At 39.1% G+C, this 24,551-nt stretch overlaps 1 protein-coding gene across 3 annotated transcripts in view; it reads left to right on the plus strand.

Moving 5' to 3' along the window:
- SEPTIN7 (septin 7) overlaps nucleotides 1-24,551 on the plus strand; it is a 73,293-nt gene that overhangs the window by 38,203 nt on the left and 10,539 nt on the right. For all 3 annotated transcript variants that reach the window (XM_042816468.1, XM_042816470.1, XM_042816469.1), the window contains exons 4-11: nucleotides 9,409-9,515; nucleotides 15,232-15,332; nucleotides 15,906-16,040; nucleotides 18,653-18,770; nucleotides 20,548-20,640; nucleotides 21,841-21,937; nucleotides 23,482-23,533; nucleotides 24,405-24,530. In XM_042816468.1, coding sequence (XP_042672402.1) covers nucleotides 9,409-9,515; nucleotides 15,232-15,332; nucleotides 15,906-16,040; nucleotides 18,653-18,770; nucleotides 20,548-20,640; nucleotides 21,841-21,937; nucleotides 23,482-23,533; nucleotides 24,405-24,530 — 829 coding nt within the window. The remainder of the gene's footprint in view (nucleotides 1-9,408; nucleotides 9,516-15,231; nucleotides 15,333-15,905; nucleotides 16,041-18,652; nucleotides 18,771-20,547; nucleotides 20,641-21,840; nucleotides 21,938-23,481; nucleotides 23,534-24,404; nucleotides 24,531-24,551) is intronic.

A 24,551-nucleotide genomic window follows, 5' to 3' on the forward strand; every position in this document is an offset into this window, starting at 1 on the left:
CTAGAAGATGATGAGCCACGTACCGACTACACCTAACTGAACAGGAATCTGGGAATTACTAAGACAAGCTCCTCAAGGTGGCACAAGGGGACTGGGAAGCATTTCACTGTGGACAAGCTACTTCAGGCTCAGCTTTTCCATTTTATGTGATCATCAAATCTGTTTGGATGATCTGTAGGTCATATTTTGGGTTATGGAGTATGAAAGTTACCAGAATATTTGATTTGCTTTTGTGAGCCTAGGAGTACATAACTCAAATCCCCACTGAAACCCAGAGCCTTAGACTAGTGCAGATATTCAAGCAGGAGACAAGGTGAGATTTTGTTACATTTTGTATGAAAAAGACTGACTTAAAAGGATGCCGTCACTCTGTGGTAGAAGAGAAATAGCAAGATGTTTTTATTTCTTAGGTGTTGGAGGGATACACTGTTGGCCAGAATGCAGAGTGCATTCAAAGTTGATGATTTAGAGGAAATTGCTGTATGAGTGCCAGGCACAGCACAAATCAGCAGCTAACTGCTCCGCAGACATTGAGAAGGAAGGCAATGTCAGATTTTCATGCTGGTGTGAAGTCAGTGACTTTTGTTGTTGTTGTTATTTTTAATATTGCATTTGACTGATTGAAGAATTGATATGGGAAAACATTTGCCTAATCTCATTATTTATCACCATAATTTGCTGCAGAGACCAAGCCTGTGACTGCCTCATTCTGCATCCCTGGCTCTGGGCTGTGTCCTCCCCAGTTCTAAGGAGCTCAGAAGTCCCCCTTCACATTCAGCCACCAGGAGACACAGGAAGCTCACTAAGAATGAACACACTAGGCAGGTCTTAGGGTATCACCTTATCAGCAGACATTTCCCTTTCTGCTTTCTAAATGTACGCTCCTGTTGTTGGCTACAAAAGCAGCTCAGTTTTCCTCTGAGTAATTACTAGAAAACCAAATAGCTGTGGAAGCAGTTTGGAAGCAATAGATTGTAGAGTTTAAGCAACACAAAGTCTTCTTGACATTAAAAAAGGTATAGTTTTGACAGTGCAAGCTGATTCTAACCTACCTCAGCTTACATATTTCTTCCTAAAAGGAAAGGTACCCATTTTTATGGAGTACAGGGGGACCCATCTCATGGAAACAGGACATAGGACCATGTCAAGTAAGTGAGGTATCAAATACGTATGTTTTGCCAAGACTGTTCAAAAGGGATAGCAGCATACCCCACAGATAATCTCTGCATCTATTCTACTCATTGTTTTATTAACACTAAGCCAGTATTGAAAAGCAGATGTAGAATTCCCTGCCTTGCAGAAGCTGTTGCCCTGTTTTTCATTATTTGTCACCCCAGAACAGTGTTACAGAGGGAATTTTGTGGATCTGTGTAAGCAAGCTGTCCATCTTTCTCCTGCCACTCGTGCCAGTTGTTAAGTGCCTTGTCCTGACATAGTTTCCTTTGTGCTGCCTGCAATAGCAAGTGCTTACGCAGACATCAAGAATAGAAGGTATGAAAGATGAGGTGTAGGTGGTAAGGAGAATTTTGACTGGCACTAGAAATTTGTTTAGTCCTCTGACGTATTTTATGGATTGCTTTAATGGTAGAACTTTTCACTTCGGATGTTTACAAAGTGCTCAGCTCTTATTTCCAGTAGCTTTTATTATGCACTTGTATGACTTGAAAGAGAACAACAGTGTTGAGTAAGTCAGTCTGGGTGCTCTTTCTAGAATTGAGCAGAAGACTCATTAATTTCTATTTAAATAAAAAATCTATTTTTTGTCCGTCTCAAATCTTCTGTAATACTGTTGCTCTTGCCTTAGTTCTATCAAAATTGTTTTGCTTGTTTATTTTTGAGTAAGGTCCTGCTTAATAGGCTTTACCTTTCTTTCCTTTTGCCTGAGCTGACGTGTAGAACTTGCTGGTTTTAAGCAGAAAGCAAGTAATGTGGGCTGCTAAGATGTTGATCCTCTGTCTGTACTGTGGTCTCTTTTTATCCTTAAAGGTTAAGAAATCCAAATCCCTTTTTTTGTTGAAATCTCCTCATGGTCATATAGAGAGCTGTGTGAGGTTTTTTCTACTCAAGTAACGAAGGACCTTTCTGTGACTAGCTAATCTGTGATATTGATTAACATCTGCTGACTCAAGAGCTAAAGCTATTTTAGGAGTTACAGTATGTGCTGAAAATGCTATACAGTTAGTTGTCAATAGGAATGCATAGTAATGTATTAATAATGTATAGATAAAAATTGTGTTCCTGTTGTCTTTCCCCTCTCTCTTCTATTTTTAATGAAAATTCATATAATTAGGAAATTCAGTGAATTATATTCATCACTTTGTCTCTCTTCAGAGAGTGTGTCCAGCTCTGCACTTTTCTCTAGCTGTGTAGTCCTTCTAAACACAGCAGTGGGATTCTAAGGTGTATGCTTACAGTCTTACAGAGCATCTTCCTCTAGCATCTTTCACTACTGTCTTTGTTCCTTTCCTTTTCTCATTTTGGACCCAGATGTTTTTTTCCTTCTTTTCGTTTTGGTTTCATTAAGATAGGTGAAAATTCAAGGTGCATGCTGGTTATAGGATTTAACCACAAAAGATTGTTGTCTTGGAGCTCTGCAGTTTGTCATTTTCAGTTGAATCCCTCAACCCAGTTATTTCACAGAGAGCTTGTGAATTTAGATTTTCCATGTAGGTCAGTTTTGACAAATTGTAATGCTTGTAATGTCTTCTAAACTGCATTGCAGTGTGAATACATCTTTATCAGCCGTAGGGTTTTCTTCTAACCAGCACAGAAAACAAACCAAAGTGAGCTTTGGCAAGCCTGGGCTGCTGCACTAGCTGAGTACCTGGAGCTGCATGCAGCCTAGATGCTGAATCCTAGGTGGTCACGCTTCAGCTGTTACTGGTGCTAAATTTGGATGGACCAAAGCTGTGGGCTGTTTGTACCATCTGCAGTCACGTGCAAGAGCTTTAACTGAACAGAAATCAGTAATTTCAGTTGTTTGGTTTTAGTAGACTAGGTACTGTTTAATACTCACAAGTACCTTTCTTTGCCTCATGATTGACGAAGTAACACATTGAACTTGAGAAGCTACCTTGCAAATCATGTTTGCTTTCCCTCCTTTTCCTTCCCACAAGCTCTTCATGCTCTGGTTAGCTGGATCACAGAATCATAGAATGGTTTGCATTGGAAGGGATGATTAACATCACCTGGTTCCAACCCCCCTGCTGTAGGCAGGGTCACATCCCACTAGACCAGGTTGCTTGAAGCCCCATCCTGGCCTTACCTTGCTTCCAGGGAGAAGGCATCCACAGCCTCTTTAGACAACCTGTTCCAGTGTCTCACCACTCTCACAGTAAAGAAAATTTTCTCCCAATATTTAATCTAAATCTACTCTCTTCCAGTTTAAAACCACTTGCCCTGGTTCTGTTTTACATGCCCTTAAAAAAAGTCCCTTTCCAACTTTCCTGTAGATCCCCTTCAGGTACTGGACATCATGTCTTGCTTCACCAGGCTGCAGGATGAATCCCAGCACAAGCTTTGGTTGGGACTAGGGGGGCATTTCATTTGACAGCAGCCAAAATCTGATCAGATAAATCCAGTGTTTCACAGCGATTTTAATCTGTGAAGTTGCAGAAAGCTAAAAGAATTAATATTACTTAAGAAAAGCTGTCTTAAATCTGTCGCAGTATTCTTCTTAAGTACTTCAGTTCTCTGCTTTTATTGGCTTTTCTGAATTATTTAGATAGGATCTGTGGCCAGAACAATATGCCAAGATACTGTCCTCAGTTACTGCACTTAAATTTTAAATTATGCTCGAAGAAAGTTGATGAAATCATCTCCTTGTATACTGAATGTCAGATTCTTGTTGTTGTTGACGCAGTTGCTGATAGGCAAAAGCAAATTTATCACCAGCAGACTTCCCAGCAGTGTTTTGCTAGGATCAGCTCTGCGGCTCTAACAGATGTTGCTTCCATAACTTGAATTTGGAGCACAAATAACGAAATGGCGGAGCCTTGGCTTTATTCCCATTGTGAACGCCTACAGAACACCAAGTTGAACTGTCTGCAAGATTTCACATGACAACGTCCTACAGGGTACTGTAGATAGATGGAGAGGCTGTAGAGTGTGGCCGTGTGCCCACCCCTGCTTCCACTGGGGTCGTTTGGGTGTTCATACGTGCATTGAAGGGTTGTTTTGCATCTTGCAGAGTGCTTTGAAGGCAGGAACCAGCCTTTATGAAAATTTCTAAAATTAGACTTAAAATTAAAAGCATCTTGTAGCCTCCGTTTTGTGGTCATCTGTAATGACATGTGGCAGAGCATCGTTCCCCCATTGTGAGAAGCCTGTTCCATCATAACAAGCTCTGTGTGCTTCCTCGCTTGCTCTCAGTGCTGCTTGTTAGTCTGCTCGTTGGTTATTCATGAACTTGGATTATTCATCTAGCTGCATTTTTGTATAAAAACTGCAAACTGTGGTACAGCAGCATCAAAGACGTGGCCATTTGCATGAAGCTGCAGGTGCTGTCGTGCGCATGTACTATGAGCTGTAAGGGATGAAAGGAAACGCATTATTTTTGTCTTCTGACAAGCTTTTTCCTCCTTTGAATCAGCAACATCAAACTGCTGGGACTATATTTTAAGCAGAAACTGAATTAGAAATTATATAATGGGAGAGATTCCATCGGAAGCCTAACATACCTGCTAAAAATAAAATGTGCTTTGATGTAAATATTCTGTGTAGTTATTTAGTTGGGAAGTACAGCACTTATTCTGTTGAACTTGATCCCTTTTAAATATCTGTCTGGGGCTAAAAATCTCTACCCCTATGTCTGAGAAGAAATGTATTGGATTAAAGCCTCTGCAGCATAATATTTGACTGGCTTGCACTGATGAGTCTTAAATACAGTCTTCTTAAAATGCAGAGGAAGCTTTGGAAAAAATGTGCATAGAGAACTTGTTTTGTCTGGAACGTGGGGTGCTTTTGGCTTGTCTCTGCTAAGGTCTGAAGCAGGTGAGTGTGCCTTCTCTCACCCACCGCAGTCTGTGATTTTGAATCTGCAGGTATTGCTGTTCTACATAGATACAGTGACTGAAGCTGGGTCATCTTGATGGCAGTACATGAAGCTTCTCAGGGCAGCTTAACTGTGGATTTATGGGTTCTACTTGGAGCCTGGGAAAGCAACTTGAAATTCCTGGGCACAGATAGTGTATGTAGTCACATTCCCTGTGGTGTAATTGAATGTCATAGGGCACGAACATGAAATGCTGCTGCAGTGATGGTAGCTGGTAATTGTTAGTGAAGAGAAGCAAACTTCTGGTCAAATCTGCAAGAGTAATTTTCCTTGTTCGATGAGGAAGTAGAATAAGCAAATGAAACCTGCAGAGAGCCCAATGAGAATCTTCAGCATTAATTAGTTATCTGGGTCGTGTTTAATGCACAATCATAAATCTAAGCGTGTGAGTCGTGCTTGTGAGTTGAAGGGTTGGATTTTAGAAAAAGATTTCCAGAAGTACATGGGGATGCAGTGAAAAATTGATCCTGGATTTCCAGGGTGATACGATGACCTGAAGATGATACGTGGCGCATTACGAGGACATGGAGTGTGTAATGGGAAGATAGGACTCTCCAGCTGGAGTTAGGAATATAACAGCAATCACATGTAAAGCTGGAAGCTGGATTGGACTGCTTGCCCGTTTCCCTTGTACTTGATTGAATAAGGATGGAGGAGGTTGAAAAGTCGGAGGAGGTTGGAAATAGGCCACATTCTCAACGTGCCACAACAATGAATGGTGGAAAAAAAGCAGTGTCATTAAGATGTAAGGATAAGAATTCATTTCTATTATCGTAGGGAGGAGAGGCTTGCAGCTTAAGTTCCTTTGAAGTAACAAAGTTGGAACAAGAGCTGATGGATAGAATTTGAACTAGAGAAAAAATAGGCACTGAATGTATACAACTTAACAAAGTGTGAGGAGAAGCTGCAGTGTTTGTACAGGCACTTAGGCATTCTTACACATGTGAAGAGTCAGAGCCAGTTCTTCCAATCTAGCAAAAGATTGTCTTTTGTAAGACTGGTGGGTCTGTATAACAGAAGTACCTGTTAATTCTACCAATGGGAGTGGCTAACTCAATGTATAGGGATATGAATTCAAAGGAAAAGCAGCTTGGGAAAATGTTGGAATTGTAAAGCACTAACTTGCTGATAGCATAGGCACAAAATATTGAAGGGAGAATTGAAAGTTGAGAAGAAACCTGAAGCATACATGAAACATTTAGTGGGAGAGTGAGGGCACGGGAAAGGAAGTCAGCACCATGTGAACATCATAAACAGTAATTGGACTTCAGGGTTCAGAATTACCTTGCAAAGTCTAAGGATTTCATTATTTGCCTTTCTGAAGTGAATTATTTTATGCTGAAAACAGAAAAATCTCTTAAAAATCACTCTTAGGCTGCTGGATCTAGTTATGCATCATGATGCAATGAGCGATTGGAAGGTAGGACCACTGAAATGGTTCTGTCATCTTTTATCCTTCTGCCTCCTTATGGTGTGTTAACAGTGCAAAATCTCATCAGAAATGCTTACATAAAGTGGGGAGGATATGTCTTTTGTGGACGTGCTTTTTATGTTAAAGCAAAGTAAATTCCATTTGTTTTTCCTTTTGCCTGTGTTTTGTTTGTAGTATTTGTAGCCAATTGAATCCTCTGTAGCTGCATTTCAAGCTTTTCCAGTAGGGAGTCCTTTCAGCTGAATTTGCATTGAGCAAGCCTCTGTTTGGGGAAAAGCAAAGGTTTTTGTTTAACATATTTCTGGCTAAGATCAGAATAATTAGATGTGTCAGGCTGGCTAGAATTGCTTGAACATATTTAGCTTCTCTAATTCTGCATCCTTTTGCAGTCAGCAGAGAATGTCCAACTGGACAGTGCTGGGGGCAGTGTGACTCCCCATAGTACAGAATTGAATGTTCCAATTGGGTTTTTCCTATGGTTTCAGTGTAATGTATTTGTTATTAGAGCCTTAACTGCCATCATAAGTGTTAACTGGAAGGTGGTGTAGTAGTGGAGCAGTCTGAACTTGCAATCTGCACTGGGTGATTAAAGTTAGCATCAGTATGTGCTTTCAGGCTGGGCACCCATTGAGCACAGGGTGGTGCATGAATGTCATTAGTGTGCTGTCTTTTGGCTGACTTCAGCTGGAAACTACCTTCCTATCCTTGGAAGGAAACCCCAAATCTGTCAGCTCCTGATGCTGCTGTAGGTCAGAAAGCAGACTGTGCAGTACTGCAGCTGCAGCAGCCATCTTGGGTGAGCTGCTTGGCTCTTCATCAAATCTTTTCAAAGCTAAAGATCTCATTTCCATATGTTGAATTTCAGTGGTATTACAACAAGCAGTGTAATATTTGAGAGGAGTGTTTGTGCTGTGTTTTCCACTTCTACTTGCAGTAAGCCTGAGAGGAAAGAAGGGACAGTTTATATATATATTAGTTAAACTGGCTACGCAGATGTTTTTCTGCAGCTTCTTCAACAGTGCACAGAGAGTCTTTGGGGAGATTATGGTCAACTAAGAAGGAGGAGTGGTCAACAAAAGAAGATGAATTATAAATTGCAAAATGGGGTTCAGTAGGATGGATAAATAATTCTGCAGCTTACCTGGAGCGCTGCGTGTGTCCTGAGCAGAGCAGTGGGAGGAATCCAGAGCTTCAAACTGGCTGCAGCATTGGGTGCTTGGGCAAGCTGAGCTTTGTGGGAGCTTCTGTCCACTGCAGGCTTAGTAGGGAGGCTTGGAAATGCAGCTGGGCATGCCCTGAGCAAGTGAACAGCATCAGTGTGTGTGTGCCTCTTGCAAGCAGACACTTCTCAGCAATTTGCTGTGCAGTGAAACATCTAAGAGATCTGGCTGCAGAAAAATCTGCAATGATAGTTACGAAATGCTTGTCAGCAAACTCATCCCCCCTAGCTTTTGGGTTGCTGTAGTTCTGGGGTCTGTGCTCCCAGCAGTTCTGCTTTGAGGTTATAACGTGGGGTGTCTCCTTGCTCTCCTTGGCCATCGCAGCCCATGCTCCCCACACGATGGGTCCCTGCAGGCGAGCTCAGTCTGAGGCAGGGTGGGCTGGGCAGGAGGAGCGCTGCTCGTAGCAGAGCCAGACTGCAGGAGCTCCACTTGCAGCATTTCAGCAGCTGCTAATCCATTTACAGTACAGCTAATCAGATTGCTCTGTTCAGTACCACGGAGACTTGGAGCTCCGTGCTTGTAATGGAGCTGGCTGATGCGTATAAACTAGCTGGTGGATGAAATCCAGCCAGCGATTACAGCGGAAACACAGGCTTGTCTGCTGAAGCTCATAGCTGCTCTCTGTTTTGTAGCTCTTGATTACTTACGTTAACCCAGGACGCTTACTGAGACAAGTTTTGAAGCCTGAAATTCAGTCTCTAAAACTGTCCATGTTTTGGATGGTGGACAGGGTGTAGCAGGCTAGTTTTAGTTTGTATCTGAATGCATTGCCTCAAGAGCAAATTTCTGTGCAACTGTATCTGTTTCAGTCAACATTAACACCACCACATAGGGAAAATTGTAAAGAAGAGCAGAGAGATTGAATCTGTTTTTGCTTACTTTCATGGGGTTGTGCATTATCACATTGAAGTAATTCCTTTATGATACAAACCTAAGTAAAAGACTTGTGTTTCTAAGTACTGTAATGCAAGTAGTTGATCTGGAATTCTTGCTCCTGTCTCTTTGGAGCTATAAATGGGGGTAATTTTTATGGTGGGATTTGTAAATGTATTCATTTGGATTGTCATGACAGTGCTGCCTCCCAGATTCTTTAGGAAGGCTGATTTACTGTTATTCATGAACAATTCAGCAAATAAACCTACCACAAATAAAATCCATTCCCCTTCCATACTGCAACAAAATTGCCATGCAAACCACATAGTTTTGAAACCTCATTTTAGTTCTCATGACTTCAGTAATGAAAACAAAATAATCCCAAGTTCGTATTTTCCTTCCACCAACCCCCTCCCTGTAGCAAGATCTTCAAATTGACATAAAGGAAATTTATCAATTCACTTTGATCTCATGATACAAACTAGTACCAGGAGGGTGACTTGTTAATAAGCTTTAATTGGAGCAGTACAGCCTTTGTGTATTTTAACAGGAGCTATGAAGAAGTGCTAAATGCATTTAGCAATACCAAAAATGTGATCTGAAAAATGAATGTTTATAGAACCTAGCAGTGATAGTTTGATGTGCTGTTAAAAAATATATATATATATATATATATATATATATCTGGAAGATGATAGCTTCTTAAGCCCTCAGAAAGAAATGAATATTTTCAGATATTATATGTTAAGAGTATTTGAAGTATCCATCTTGGTGTTTATGCCATCTCTGATACTGTGTTTTTACTAAACTGTTCTGTTTTCTTCTAGGTGAATCTGGACTGGGAAAATCAACATTAATCAACTCATTATTCTTAACAGAATTATATTCCCCAGAGTATCCAGGCCCTTCACACAGAATTAAAAAGACTGTACAGGTATGTCTGGGGGGAAGACTGCAGCTTGAGTAAATTAACTTGCAATTTAGTGACATAAGGTGATGCAATTGTCAGATAAGTACGTATGTTTTAAATAAGTGCAGCCACAGTGTTGAACCATTACTAAATACTCAGTGTATAGCCCAGCATACAGTAACTACACAAAACTTTCAGGCTATGAAACTTGTAGCCTTTTGAAGTGTGGGAGCCCTGAAGTACTTTGTGTGCTGCCTGTGCTTTAGAAGTATCATATGGCTTCAGTCCTGCTGGGAAGTGGAATGTTTTACTGTCAGTTAAGATACTGAGTATATATGTAGAAATACTTAAATGTGCAGTAAAAAACTCCTTAAAGCAGGCTTTCAGAAACTGTATTATTAGGTCCTTCCACTTACTGCAAATCTTTTGTGTCAAACTACAGCAGTATTCTGCAACCTGTCTTCTTCGTGGTACTTTTTCTACCAGTTAGAAGTTGTTATTCTGGACTAGGGTGAACCTGGCTGACTTTAAGCACTAGACTCTGTAGGCAAAGGATATATTCCTGCAAGTACGTGTTACAACTAAAATGCTTAGTCACATTGAAAAAGCAGAACTTGATCTATTTGTTTTCTGTAATATTTTACTGCTATTAAGTATATTTTCTTCTCGAGAAGAGCAGCATGTTGTTCATATTATAAAAAATAGTATTCAAAAACAAAACAACCTGATACTAAGAAATAACTGAATGCCTTCTTGGTGTCGTGAGTAGGTTAGGAAATAATTGCTCTTCAGTCAGCTATTTCCTGCCTCCACAGTTGCACAAAGGAATAAGAGCAGACCAGCTCCACTCATTTCTCTTGATGTCTGTCAGACACTTAAGATTTTGGTGAAGACAGCTTATGATAGATCCAACTTAATACACACCTCTGCCAAGTACCAGGTTATGGCTCACGACTGCTGCTGTTGTCCCTCGCAGCTCCTCCAGCTGCACAGTGTGACACTCGGATCACCTCAGCTGTGTCCAAAGTGGTTTTGTACTGACACAGCTGTCAAGAGGGGATTAGGAGGCCTTGTGTTGAGCTAGTGGGTACTTGGAACACTGAACAGAAATTCTAACATTGAATGCTCAGTGGAATTGGATAGCACTATTCCAGTGCTATGATCCACTGGCCTTACTATTTTGTGGGGATGTTTGTTTTTCCTCCTGGAGCTTTGGGTGTTTTTAAATTATTTTTTTTCCCTTTTTATCCTGTTTCAGGACACTAGATGATAACCAGGAAAAACTTGCTTGTGCTCATACTACAGAAGGTTAAATGAAATTGCTTACCAGTTAGCTCAACTTCCAAGTCTCAAAAGCTAACATAAAATGTGTTTGTTACAGAATGTTGTTTATTTATTTTTATTTGGAGGGTAGCTTTTGAACATCTGGAGGTGAACAGTGTGTTTCTCTACGCTTTGGCCATGTTTGTCAAAGTATTTGACAAAATCACAGTACCAAAATGGGCCGTGGGCCTGCTTGTTATTAGGAGCATTAGTGCACTGAGAAAAGCTGAGCTGACTGAACCTGGTTTAAAGAACTGTTAAGTCGTGTGGAAAAGGTGTGCCAATAGTTTAGCTCTAATGAAACAAACTTACTAATGAGCTGTAATGAGGCTCAGTAAATGCTGGAAGACTGCATAGGATGGTATTTCTTATTGGAGGAAAAGCTTGGTGTGACTATTATTGTTGATCTGGCATTGGTAGCTGAAGCTAAACCCATTCAGATTATGTTCACAGACATGCATTATTTTAAGTAATTTAAGGCTGAGTTGGCATCCTGTCACTGGAAGATTTTTTTAACTGGGAAAAACAAGAAAAATTTACATTCAAACTTAAAAACAAGCAAGTGAATAACAAAACAGCTTTCACAGGTAACTCACTCCATCCCTGACTAATGATGGATCAGCGTAAGAACAACTAAAAACTGTTCACGTGGATTCTCAGGACTCTCAGTTAGGTGTTTTCATGTGCTAAATAGCAAAATTAGATGATCTAATCATCCTGAAGTATTGTGTTCTTCAAAGACAGAAATCTCTTATTTCAGTTTTTAAGTGACAATAAAAATTTTCCACTACAATTTTGGAAATTGTGTGTTTGTATGTGATTTCAAGCAAATAACAAATCAAAGAGGGAGTAATAAAACCTGGTGTTTGGATCTATGGGATTTGTGCTCTTGGCTATGTAAGCATTTTTAGGCTGAATATCAGAATGCTGAGGTTTTGGAGGGTGGAGATAAGACATAACGTGAGAGCAGCCTAAACCCTCAGTGGTAATAATTCCCTGCTTTGATACAATGGGAGTCACTGATCAGAAAACAAGTAGTAGTCTCACTCAAATAATTGCTTACTGTAGTTTTCCAGCATTCCCCAAATACGTTGTTTCGTGAGGCACATCCTCTGTGTTCCTTTCATGGAAAACACAGAAAAACCAGCAGATAACAGTAAATGACTTGATGTCAGATGGATGCAGTGTCCTGTTTAATCCATTAAAACAGCCAAGCTGTAACGTGCTCGGTGTCACAGAATTCTGTGTAGCACTGCAGGATTGACCAGCGTGACCCAGTTAACCAGAGTGCATGGGAAAATGGCCGTTTGGAGTAGGGTTTTTATTAAAAGCTTCAAATTCCAGGGCTTGAACTAATGTTTTCCATGAATCCCTTGGGAATACTTGTAAAACCAGATGATAGGATACAGTTGGATGCTTAACTATGAATGACACTGGTTTACAGGGATTTTTTGGATCTTTTCCAGATGTTGCTGCTTTTGCTGCTTTTCTTTGCCTTTGACCATCTATGGCCACATCCATTTAAATTACAAAAGAAATGCAACTTTCCAGAGGCTGTAGGGCAGGGTTTTTTTTGCCTACTGTCCCTTACCAGCTGTCTCTACCACTTACAGTGTGTGGTGGGCATGGGCTGACTGTGCACAGCGTGCTCACAAACAATTAGATTGACCAAGCTTCTTATTCAGCAGGTATTTGAAAATGCCTTGCTATTGCAGCAGGGTTTACAGGAATTGATGAAAAGTAAGAATTTCAATCCCTACCACCAAGTAAGATGTTAGCATTGTCAGCAGAGGTTCAGTTACAAAGGCAGGCATTTGTCAGAAGGTGACTTCAGAAATTGAGCTGCACTCAGAGAGAAATGTTTGGTGTGGCATTTCTAAGGAACTCCTGACCTTCCTTTTTCTTGGTTATAAACACACATTCAAGATTATTCGTTATTAATTGCTTTTCCTGTAAAAGCATTCCACTACGAGAGCTTAAGAATTTAATGACTCTTACTGAGAATTTTTTTGCTGAAGAATAAAGTTGATACCTTGTAGTGTTTGGCAAGAGTACAGTTCTTAATGTTATCATCTGCAGTATTTAGAAAATATAATGGCTTTCTTATACTTGCAGAGAGCTTGGTTATAGGAACGTTGTGTGTTTACTGTAGGCAAGATAGCAAAAAGAATTCAAGGAATCAGAAGTTAATCTTCTGCATGCTAAAGCTTGTGAGTAGTAAACTCTTGGCTGAGTTGACTGTGTGCCTGGGGATTACTGCCTTGAGTTCTGGCATAGTTGTGTACAAGAAAATTTCTCTATGGAGTTCTCGAGGGGGAAAAAAAATCTACTCACCACAATTAAAACTTCCCATTTTAGAATGTTGCACGAATTTGCAGATTCTCTGTGCTTTATATTGAGCACTTTTGGAACGGCGGAAGTTGTGCAGTTAGTGGAAGGATGGCTGGGTGGTGTCCAGGTTGGATGTGGGTGGGTTTTAGTGTGTTTGGTTTGTTGTTTTTTTTTTTTTGTCTTTTTTTTTAACTTTGTTTTAAACTTCCTTAACTTTGCAGTTAGGCATGCTAAAAAATGAGAACATGGGTGGCCTTGAAGTCCACTCCAACCCAGATTCTCCTATAACTCATCATCCAGATAATTCCAGCGCTGAGAAGATGCCTTACTGATTTTGTTTATTGTTTTGCCTTTTTGTTGGGGGAGGAATCTGCTCATGGTGACTGCATGCTGCAGACAGCCAGGGCATTGCTGAATTTCTTTCTTCAGACCTAGGGGCAAAATGGATTGATCTGGCTTGGATAGGATAGCTACTGATAACTAGGGGGGGAGAAATGGCTTGCTACATACTTAGAGGTTAAATATGGAGCTGCAACTTCTTTGAAGTTGTTGTTGTTTTCTGTGCTTCTGTATATTCTTAATTATGAGTGTTTTACTTATGCAAGAGGTATTTAGTTTGACTTTCTGCGGAGTGATCATTTGTATTACAGCTTTAGGTTAAATCACACAGGCAATGATTGCAAAGTGCTTGCAACAGTTTTCAGGGGTGTGTGTGTGTGTGTGTGTGAGCCAGCCTGTTTCACCTGCACAAATAGCTATGTGCAAGCTCTTAAGTATCATTGGGAGGATCTGTCGAGTCTTGAGCAGGTCAAGGGGCTCTCCAAAAAGGACTTTCCATCCAAGTTTCTACTCTGACAGCTCATTGCTGTTCTTGCAGGTAGTTACGTAGAGCTGAATTTTCTTTCTGAAGTTGGTGATCAAGAGGCTTAAGCAGCATATTAAGCAATTCTGTGGCATAAATGTCTTGTGTGCAGTCACTTGCTATTAAGAGCAATAAATGGAATGGTTGATTTATTAAATCTGTACCTGGAAAACAGCTTCGGGACAATTTCTGTTGATTTACTAATAGTATCAGGAAAAGCATGATTAAATATGTGAGCAGTTCAAAAGACCAAGATATGACTGTGAATTTGTCATTTCTTACTGTTGTGGATCAGACTGACAGGTAGGACAGTGATTATAGCACAGTTTTTTCACCAAATGCTGTTTTATTGCTGGATACACCTGATGTTGGCATTGTCAGTAATTACTGAGATATTACTACATCATGTGAGGGGGAAAAAAAAGAGGAAAAGATGGACTTGGCAGTCAATTTGCTGTTCAGCCTGAACTTTTCTGACCAGCTTCCTGCAAGCTCACAGAGCTGTGCTGCATATGGATGGTCACAGCTGTAGCAGGCATTCCCACACCCAGGTCTTGCATCAGATCTTGTGCTGTGGCGGTTGTCTTGTTGAGTCAGATTTCCATCAGTGACCTGAGCTACCAGAAAACCAATCCAGGATGATCACGTGAGTCGTGGTGCAGCAGACTGCAGCTGGATTGTGTTCTCTTCCAGTCTTGCTGCCTTTATAACAGGAAACAGTCACTTTCTTGGATGCTTTTCCCAGCATTATGCTGGGTGAACACAAATGAGCGCGCTCTTCAGAGATGAACTGAACTAGACATGTGACATTTCAGATGGTTGGGGCAGGTGGTGGGACTAAGCTCTAAAAAGCTGTTTTCTTTAAAATATCTGAAGTTAGCAATTTCATTGAGGATGATGCGTGAGAATGTCTGGATATCTCAGAATATCTTTATGCTGACATCAGCTTAGGGTTTTTCCTGTTTTTAAAGGAGATAAAACATCAGGCTATCCAATATACTAAATGGGCTCTTTTATTATGGACTTCTAAAATTTAAATCATGATCCATTTTGATGTGTATATCATTGATTACCAAAGAAATTGGGGTTTTATAAGCAAAGCAAGTTGCCCAGAGACAGAAAGATTGGCAGCTTTTTGTTGGGTTTCTTACTCATTGAGTGCTTTTCCCTTTTGTTTAAACTGGTGACTGTATTGTGAAGCATTTAACCTGATTCTTTTTACAGGTGGAGCAGTCAAAAGTTTTAATCAAAGAAGGTGGTGTTCAGTTACTACTTACAATAGTTGACACACCAGGATTTGGAGATGCTGTGGATAATAGTAATTGGTAAGAAGGCATTCTTTGTTCTCCCACAGTAATATGGGATTATCTTTTTTTTCCTACGTGTGTGATACAATACCTTGTGAGTTAAAGTGTGTGCCTAGATCTTCAGTTAAAAACTAATGTATTTGAACTTGCCTGTGCTTTGTCATTAACTGGAAACTTTGCTGTAGTTTTCATTACCATTATAACTTGATGGAAATGCTATCAGCTTGTCTCTTAAGGCCTTTAAGTGGACAGAACATTTAGCTTTTTATCAGCACTTCCAGTATGCTGAACCTATTTATATGCTTTTACAAGATTGGACCATCAAAGCACTTCCTTTGGTTACTCTTCTAAGCATTCTATTTAATGCTATTATGATGAAGGTAATTGTGTTTGTAAGGGTTTTCCAGTGAACTGATATATTCAGTCTTCAGGCCTTTGTGTAACTCAATTGTGTGCTTAGAAGCTGTTTGCATAAACCATGCTGTGTTGATTTCATTCATTAAAAAAAAAAAGCCAACTAATTCTTAGCAAAGTCAGAGTTTTTACCTAAATGATGTAACTTACAGGTTTTTATTCATGTCACCTCTGCAGTTGGCAGCCTGTTATTGACTACATTGACAGTAAATTTGAGGACTACCTGAATGCAGAATCTCGTGTGAACAGACGTCAGATGCCAGATAATAGAGTTCAGTGCTGTTTATACTTCATTGCTCCTTCAGGACATGGGTTAGTATTATATATATTAAGTTTCCTGTGTCTGTCTGTATCTCAGATAAACACTCAAATTTGACATTTTTACTTAGGAACTTTTCCTAAATGGCCTGCAGACCGAGCCTAACTGCAAGGATGAGCTTACTTTGGCTTGCTGAACATCAGCAAGCTTTGCAGGTGGTAAGATAGAACACCAGAAAACGTGGCTGCACATCAGTTCCATAACAAGAAAAAGTAGTATTGGAACAATTAAAAATACAGAAGTGCTCAAAAGTACTAAAGCTACTTTTTAGGTCTGTGTCATGGTTCATGCACTTGCTACATACAGTAATACATTTCAGCTGTAAAAGCTGGCTCACACTTTAAGCAACAGAGTTTTTTCTTCCCTCTTTTCTTCCCTCCTTCTATCTGATGTTATGGATAAATTGAAGATGGAGAGTTTCTGGCATCCTTTTAAGCATACACCTGGGGAGTAATCCTTTGTCTAGTGACAATTCTAATATTGGCATTTTAGATTTTTTTCAGTTATTGTGCAGTGTTCCACCTCTTCTTGCTTTTTAACTTGATCAGACTTCTATCTAGTGGTAGAAAGAGAGAACTGCATTTTCAAAGTGTATTAGATGCAGGCTTTGAGTTTGGCTGCTTAGCATTTTATCATATATTACAACTGATTAATGTTGTCAGAGGCTCTTAAAGTAGCACCTTCAAAACCAGGAGGAGCAGAAAAGTAGGGTATTTTGTTGCATGGATCGAAAGTAGTAAAGGCTGTTTTTCTTGTGTAGGCTTAGCTTAAACATTTTTTCACCAACATGCATGTTTGTTATGTCAGTTTTACTCTGTGTATGTTTCAGTTTTAAATGCAAATATTTGTGAGGCAAATAATGCTTCATTAGTTGGGCCAAACTCAAATTTCATGTTAATAAAAGGGAGAATAAGCCTTCTTCAATTTTTTGAATATAGATTTGAGATTCTTGAAAACAAATGTCTTTTTTTCTCCCAGCTTTTATCTGTTGAAGGCTTTTAAATCCATCATAGGTACAAATTGTTTGCATGGGAAAATTCAGATAAATCAAGTTTTAGTTTTGACTGTTAGTGTAGAAGCTGGTAAAATGTTCCTTATAGTGATACTGTATGTTGTTCTTGCAAAAAAGTTCAATGTTGAGTTAGGTTTACCTTGTGTCTTTCAATTTTAGACGTGAGTGATTGGAGGTGTTCTGTAATTAAGGAAATTAATGGAGCACAGAGAGAATCGCTGCTTCCGTTAGCATTAATTTCCTCTTTCATAGTGCTCTCTTCTCTGAAAGGACATTACTCACTTCCTACCTGGCTTTTGTGGTGGTGCAGTCTTCCATTGTGCTTCCTGTGAAGACAGCAACCCATACAACTTGTCAAACAAATACTTGTCACCTTTGTGCACGTGTCTGTTCACAGTGAATTAAAGCATTTCTAGGTGAACTTCCTTTTGTTTGTCCTAATGACTTACTACCTTTGTAAAAAGCAGGCTTGCTACAACTTCTGTATGCAACTTCTGGTCCTTCCATTTAATGTGTTTCACTGTTGGTAGCTGATCTCCACACAAACATCTGAGCTAACAAGTTAGCTGGTGTGGGAAGGAGGAGAGAAAGAAGAGGCTGGTAGATGGGGGGGTGAATTGCAGCCTCTTCCTGCACTTCTAGGATCTTCACATGAAGTCTCCATGTCTGAGTCTCGAGTGCTGAAGTTGGAACTACTCTGCTTGGATGGCTGCCCATTGGCATGGTGTTGGCTTTAGTAGCTGTTCGAGATGAGGGGAGGGAAAGCATATTTGGCTGAATGGATAGTCACACCAGTGCTTTCAAACTCAACATCCGTTAGTGCTGGTGCTTGAAAAGAAGCATGCTGAGAAGCTGAGAGATTCAGTGGCAAGTAGAAAATGTAAAAGTGAAATGAAATACGCTTCCTTTGGCTTTTTCTTTATTCATTTATATATGTGTGTATGTGATTTGGAGGAGAAGCTAAACTTGAATACCAATTGAATCTGTTGCTAATCCTAATTTCTTTAATATGAGAAATAATCTTGTTAAATCCTTTAAGTGAATCCTTTAAGCCTGACTAAACTTGCTATAATTCTAAGGCATTAATACATTGAAACCTGTGGCTTTACTTTAGCAAGCAGGAAATGTTGACCATTTTGACCTGCACTGGTGTTACTTTTGTAACCATATGGTGGATGTTTAGTTTAAGGTGCTATCACCAGCTTTGATAACACTGTTGTTAAACACAGTACTTTGGAGATGAGATGCTTCTGCTTTGATTGCACATAGGCAATTCTAACTGTCTTCAACAACACAATATTAAAAAACAACTCGTGAGCTTTGCAACCTTAGTAGGAGAGTTTTTATCACATGCTGAAGTTAGAGTAATTTCCTCTAGCAGAAGTCTCTGTAACTATTAGCTGATGACTAGCTTCTCTAACACCGTACAATAGTGGGGGATTTCCTATTGCAATTACAGGTAGTCTTTTGAAATTCAAGCATCTGTCACTTATAAATCAGTGCTTTAGGAACAGCTGTCAAGACAAATCTCAAATAATTAGTATGTTCTAGTTTAAAGCCTTGCAATTTATATTCATTAATGCTGTCTTACAGACTTAAGCCTTTGGATATAGAGTTTATGAAGCGCCTGCATGAAAAAGTGAATATCATTCCACTTATTGCCAAAGCAGACACACTTACACCTGAGGAATGCCAACAGTTTAAAAAACAGGTGAGCTGAAAGATTAATATTTACAATGTGGGATAAGTTAGTAACCTGGTCCTTATGGAGATGGCGAGGTTTAACTTCTTACATGCAAGGTTCAAACCCTGGAGCAGTGACTTGAGACAGCAAAGCTGAGTAATTTATATCTCTAGATTTAATTGTGTTTCTTGGTGAAATAATCTTGTTTCTGTCCTCGGGGGAAGACTCTATGATTTAAGTGTAACGTGATTCTTGACAGGTGAAGTATATCACTGCTGAGATAAAAATCAGTAAGGGAGGAAGGGCCAGGGAGGAAGGGCTTTTGAAGCTTTAGGTGCCCAATAGAAGTTTAAAAAAAAAGAAAAGGAAAAAAAAAAAAAAAAGGGGAAAAAAATGCAAAAAAATAATAATCCCCCAAAGCTTGTACACAAACAACCCAATATTTAAAATATTACATTATTACTATTAACATGTCAACGTGAAAGTGAATGCTATAGAATTATTAAAGTTGCATCAGGCAGTAGATGAGAAAAAGTATACCTGCCAGTCAGTCTTGTCTGTAGCAATACTTTTTAAAGATGATAACTGTTGCATTGATACAATTGACATTGTTGCTTTGCATTTTTACTAATTTGGTGGTAGTGCTTCCAATTGGCTTACTTCAACTATGGGATCAGAACACTTAATCTTTCCTATATTGTACAAGGAGGACAAGGAGGACACAGAACATGATAGAACAAGACCTTAGGTTGGTTTCATCAAACTGTGTCCAGTTGCAGTTTTAAAACTAACAGATTCTTCAAAACGTTGATAGTAAGAGAGATGCTGCATGTAAAATTCTTGATACAAGACTGAATATGAGAAGACATTTCCTGCCTTGGAGAAGCTTAGTCAAGGTGCTGTAGGCAGTTTTGGTTTCTTCTCACGTGTTTTCCTTTGGATGTAACCCCTATAATGTAGAATGCAGCATATTTCTTACTACATGCACAGTTTTATCAATGAGCTGATGTTAATTAGGGCAGACTTTCCAAAATGAAATTGAAAATAAGTCCTTGACTGAACTAGAAACTGATATTCTCTGAGATTGCTAACCTGTGAATCAGAAACATTCTCCAAAACCATGTAGCTGAAAGCTGAATGGTCGAATATTTTTCCATCTAAAATTCTGTAGAACTAATCAGCTTGTTTCTAAAATTATGCTTCAGATAAAACAGTGCAGCCTCATTTTTGATGGTACCGTCAGTTATTCTTACATTTTCATTAGTGCTTGCAAATGTTTTCAGTACATCTTGCTGCTAGAATGAAACTATCAACTAAACTGGGCCATCTTACTTCTAGCCAGCGATGCTTGAGTGAACTAGGAACAGAAAACCATAGGTGTGGGAATTCAAAGGGCTAAAGTATGCCCACAGATTTATTGTTATTGTTTTGGGTTTGGTTTTTTTTGGTAGGTTGCCCAATTCCTACACCAACTTGAAAATTTCAGCTATATTAGTTTTTGCATTTGCACAGTTATCAATATAAATATCCTAGTTTGTTTCTGCTACCTTGCTCTGATGGACAGTATTCCATTAGCTGTGCAGTCTCCAGTGCTAAGCTGTGTTCTCCTGCCAAAGAAGTGATGGTCATGCTAATAATCCCTTGGAGTAGCCTCGTGGTGTTAAACCTGTGCAAGTGTCATGATGTTAACTTAAGTAAAAAAGGTCTTGCAGTCAAACAGAAAGAGGGAGAATCAGCTGGCAGCAAGAAATAAATTATTTTAAAAGTGTGACTTCCTCAAACAAATAATGTTTTTGGTTTTCAGATAATGAAAGAAATCCAAGAACACAAAATTAAAATATATGAATTTCCAGAAACAGATGATGAAGAAGAAAACAAGATTGTTAAAAAGATAAAGGTAAGAAATTCTGTTTTCAAAGACTGCTGTCCTTTTCTCTCCGGAGTGAGGATGGAGAATGAAAAGCTCTGTCCTTAGCAAGGAGCCCACCAAATTTTTTAGAGGATGGAAAAGAAAGATGTATGGCTGTTCTGAGAATTGTTGCTTTCCACCTGAGGGAATGAAATTCTTCTCAGAGACTGCTTAAGCCCTTTCACGAGTGAAATTCCGAATGAGAACACTAGATCACATTCTCATTAATTAACTTTTAAAGATCACTTGCTTTTTATTTATTCCATCCCTCTTTGACTTTTATCCACCTGCCACATTCTGACTGGGAGCTTAGTAAGAAACAAGGATCCTCTTTCAGAAAGGTGTGCGGTGGCATGAAGTGTGGGCATTACACTTACTAGAAGTGTTGTCTGACTAATTGATCTTTTGAAACTTTAATGGAGATGAATGACTAAAGACAATCCATAGTGCCCTCAGGCTGTTGAAAGACTTCTTGTTTACTTGTGTTTTTTGGTTTGTTCTTGTATGTTGGAGTCCATCTTGCAGCTGTTCCTTCTTTTTGCTCTTTAGCAGCCTGTAAAAGCTTTTACATCCTTTGTTATTGTGGGAGTTGCCTAAGACAAATAAAACACAAGTAGCACAAATTAAAGCTATTCTGGGACTAAGATATGCTGGCCTGAAGGAGAAGAGGAAGAATAAAAGCAAGACTGAAAGCCCCGAATACTTGATCTTTGTATGCTGTTCCTTTCAGCTGTTTGAAGCTGCTCTTGGCTACTTTGCTTGTTACACTTGAGAGATTTCTTGATTCAGCTGAAAACAAGAACTTGAAGTAGTTCTTTGGCAAATCTTTGAAAACTGAGTAGAACAATCCAGTCTGAGTAGTAATCATTGTAGCCAGTGGCAGTAGGAGTTGATAAATAATTACTGTGCAAGAAGATTAAATAGTCTGTTTAGCTTACCAAATGACAGCAGTATTTCTTAGCCAGGTTTACAGAATGTGTCAGTCTGCAGATTTCAAAGGAGTGTGCATGTGTATAAAAAGTGTAACAAACTACTTGGAGGTTAGGAATGTTCGTGTGGTCTGGGCAAACTGCACTGCTGTGTCACAACACTGAACTGCCTTATGTCTAGTTTATACACGATCATGCTTTTGCTATCTGCATTAGAAATGTTGAATTACTTCTCTTAAAGCAGTGCTTTCTGTTGTAGGACCGTTTACCTCTGGCTGTGGTAGGTAGTAATACAATCATTGAAGTCAACGGCAAGAGAGTTAGAGGAAGACAGTACCCATGGGGTGTTGCAGAAGGTAAGGCTTTCTTGCAGTTTGTAGCCAGCTGAAGCATATTAGGACATTAGCTTTTATTTGGAATGCTTAATTTAATGTGTTTTTGAATATACTATGTTTTGTTGTTCTGACAGGAACAAGATAGAGGTTCAGCAACACATAATTTTGCAAGCAGAATCTTGTTCAAGTTTCACTGAGGAACTGTAAACCTTTAACTTACTGCAGTTCCTGCTTAAAATAGTCTTAAAATAAGTCTTCTCTAGTATCCTTATTTTAATTTCTTTTATATGAAATACATTCATTTCTTGAATTCTACTTTCCAGGATGTTCATATTAGAAATGTTAATGTGATGTGCTTGACTAGCATGAATTCAACTTAAAGTTTCTGGACAGATGTTTTTTCTTAAAATGTTTGCCTCTTAATTGCTGAGGCATAATGGCAGGAAGGTACTTAGTATTGAATTGAGTAGTTTTTATAGTTCCCTTTTTTTGTGTTCATTTAAAATTCTGCTACTCTAGAAAATAAGTTTTTAAGGTGATGGCTTGTTCTTTTTGCAACCATTACTTGTATTTTAACTCTGTTCACCTGTTTGAAATGACACGTGGAAAATAAAGCTTGCACCAAGCCATATAGTGAAATAAAGGTTATAAACTTGTGTTGTTCTCCTTGATGGTATGATGTCTGCATTTTTTTTTCTTTGTAGTGTGCATGTACTGAATAAAGAGAAGGTTTTTCTCACATTTTTTACCTTCAAAGGACTATAAATTCAATGCAGTGTAAAACAGCAAAGAAACCAAGCACACTATGGACCAGTACTTTAAAGAGAAATGCTGTAGCTCTTTGAAGTGCATGTCTGGCAGGAAATGAGGTTTGGCACAAAGTAAAAACCAGCTGCACCAGAATGGATCAAGCTTTATTTTAAGGCTCTTGCGTTAGTGTTTTGAAATGTCCAAAATGGTGCAGCTCTTCTTTATTTTAAAACAAATGTCAGAAATGTTTCAAACTCAAGTGATTGTATGATTTTTTTGAAAGGGAACAACTGCAGCTTAACTAAAAGGACTTAAATTCCTTTGCAAAATTGAGCGTGCAGCCTTCCTTTGCTTATTTGGTGAACAACAAAACTACATGAAAATTCAGATGAAGACTTTGCATCTCCTTTGTGGTGTTGGAGGGAAAAAATGCCTTCATAAAGTCTGCCTTATTCAAGATTTTGAACATAGCTGGATCTAGGCTGAGGTCTTCAGTTAATGTCTGATCCTTAATCACAGCTGTACTGACAGGGCCTTCAAAGGATCATAAAGATGGTGAAAGTGACAAAACTGTGTTTCTGCTGTGGTCGTATGGCTTCAGGGAACACAAGAACTCAGCTGGCAGGATGCACTGATACAAGTTATGCTGCTAATGCTCTCCTGCTGGTATCACACATACTGTGCAAGTGAAAAAAGGCTGGAGGAAATCTGTTGTTGGAATGAATTTAGAAGGTGGATGATATCTAAAAAGCCTTACTCTGAGAAAGGCACGTTTTTTGGTTGGAGTCTTAACAAAAATTCATCTCTTTCTGCAGTTGAAAATGGGGAACACTGTGACTTCACAATTCTGAGGAACATGTTGATAAGGTAAGCAACTTCTAGGTAATACTAAATTTTCTAAGATGTATAACAAGTTGGAAATTCGTGTGCCAGAGGAAAAATGGATTTGAACTAGTGAATTCATTTTTAAGTGCAAGCTTTTATTCAAGTTTGGTAAGAGCTCGTTTAACCACATGTAGTAAGTGATGTTAGTGGGTTGGTGTTTTGTTTTTAAGTAATCCCCTCTCCCTGATTATTTGTTCTTCAGTTGTGATACACCATATAAATCCAAGTCGTCTGTTAGTGTTGATGTGTACTTATTTGCAGGCATCTTTTAATTTCCAAAGCAAGATTCCTGTGCTTCTTGGTGTTAGGTGCTGAGAGGCTTTTCTTCCTATATTCACAGTGGTTCAGTAAGTTCATCTGCTGTAACAATGGCTGATTTGACTTTTAAGCTTCACTGTTCTCCGGAGTGATGATGGGAAAATACTAGAGGAAGCTCGTGCTTGTGTTGATGTTGAACTTTACATTTATCTTTTGCACACTTGAAAGATAGAAGCGAGGAAATTTTGGCTGGTTTCTTGCCTGCCATAGTCATGAGTACCTACATACAAGTAATGTCCAGCTTTCTTATTTATTCTTCATATACTTGCAAGTTTGTTCTCAGAACTCTCATTTTCCTCACTTAACGTTTGGAATAACTGCAAAATTGAGATAGCTCAGTGGAAAATAACCTGATATTTCTGTGACTTTGCCATCTGGGCAGCTCTAATTTAAATGGATGAATGATGACATTGTGGGATATGGAACATTAATGGAGGAATATTAGCTTGAGTCCATCTGTAAAGTGAACATGTAATATTGTTTCAGGTAGTATTTTGTGTTTATGCACTAAGCTGATAATTTCACTTATTGACAGAACTCATATGCAGGACCTGAAGGATGTCACTAACAATGTACATTACGAGAACTACAGAAGCAGAAAGCTGGCAGCTGTTACATACAACGGTGTTGACAACAACAAAAATAAAGGGCAGCTAACGAAGTAAGTTCTTGTTATGGTTGT

Source organism: Centrocercus urophasianus, unplaced genomic scaffold, assembly GCF_019232065.1.
Source record: "Centrocercus urophasianus isolate 14NV4802_14NV808 unplaced genomic scaffold, USGS_Curo_1.0 seq_16, whole genome shotgun sequence".
Lineage (NCBI taxonomy): Eukaryota > Metazoa > Chordata > Aves > Galliformes > Phasianidae > Centrocercus > Centrocercus urophasianus.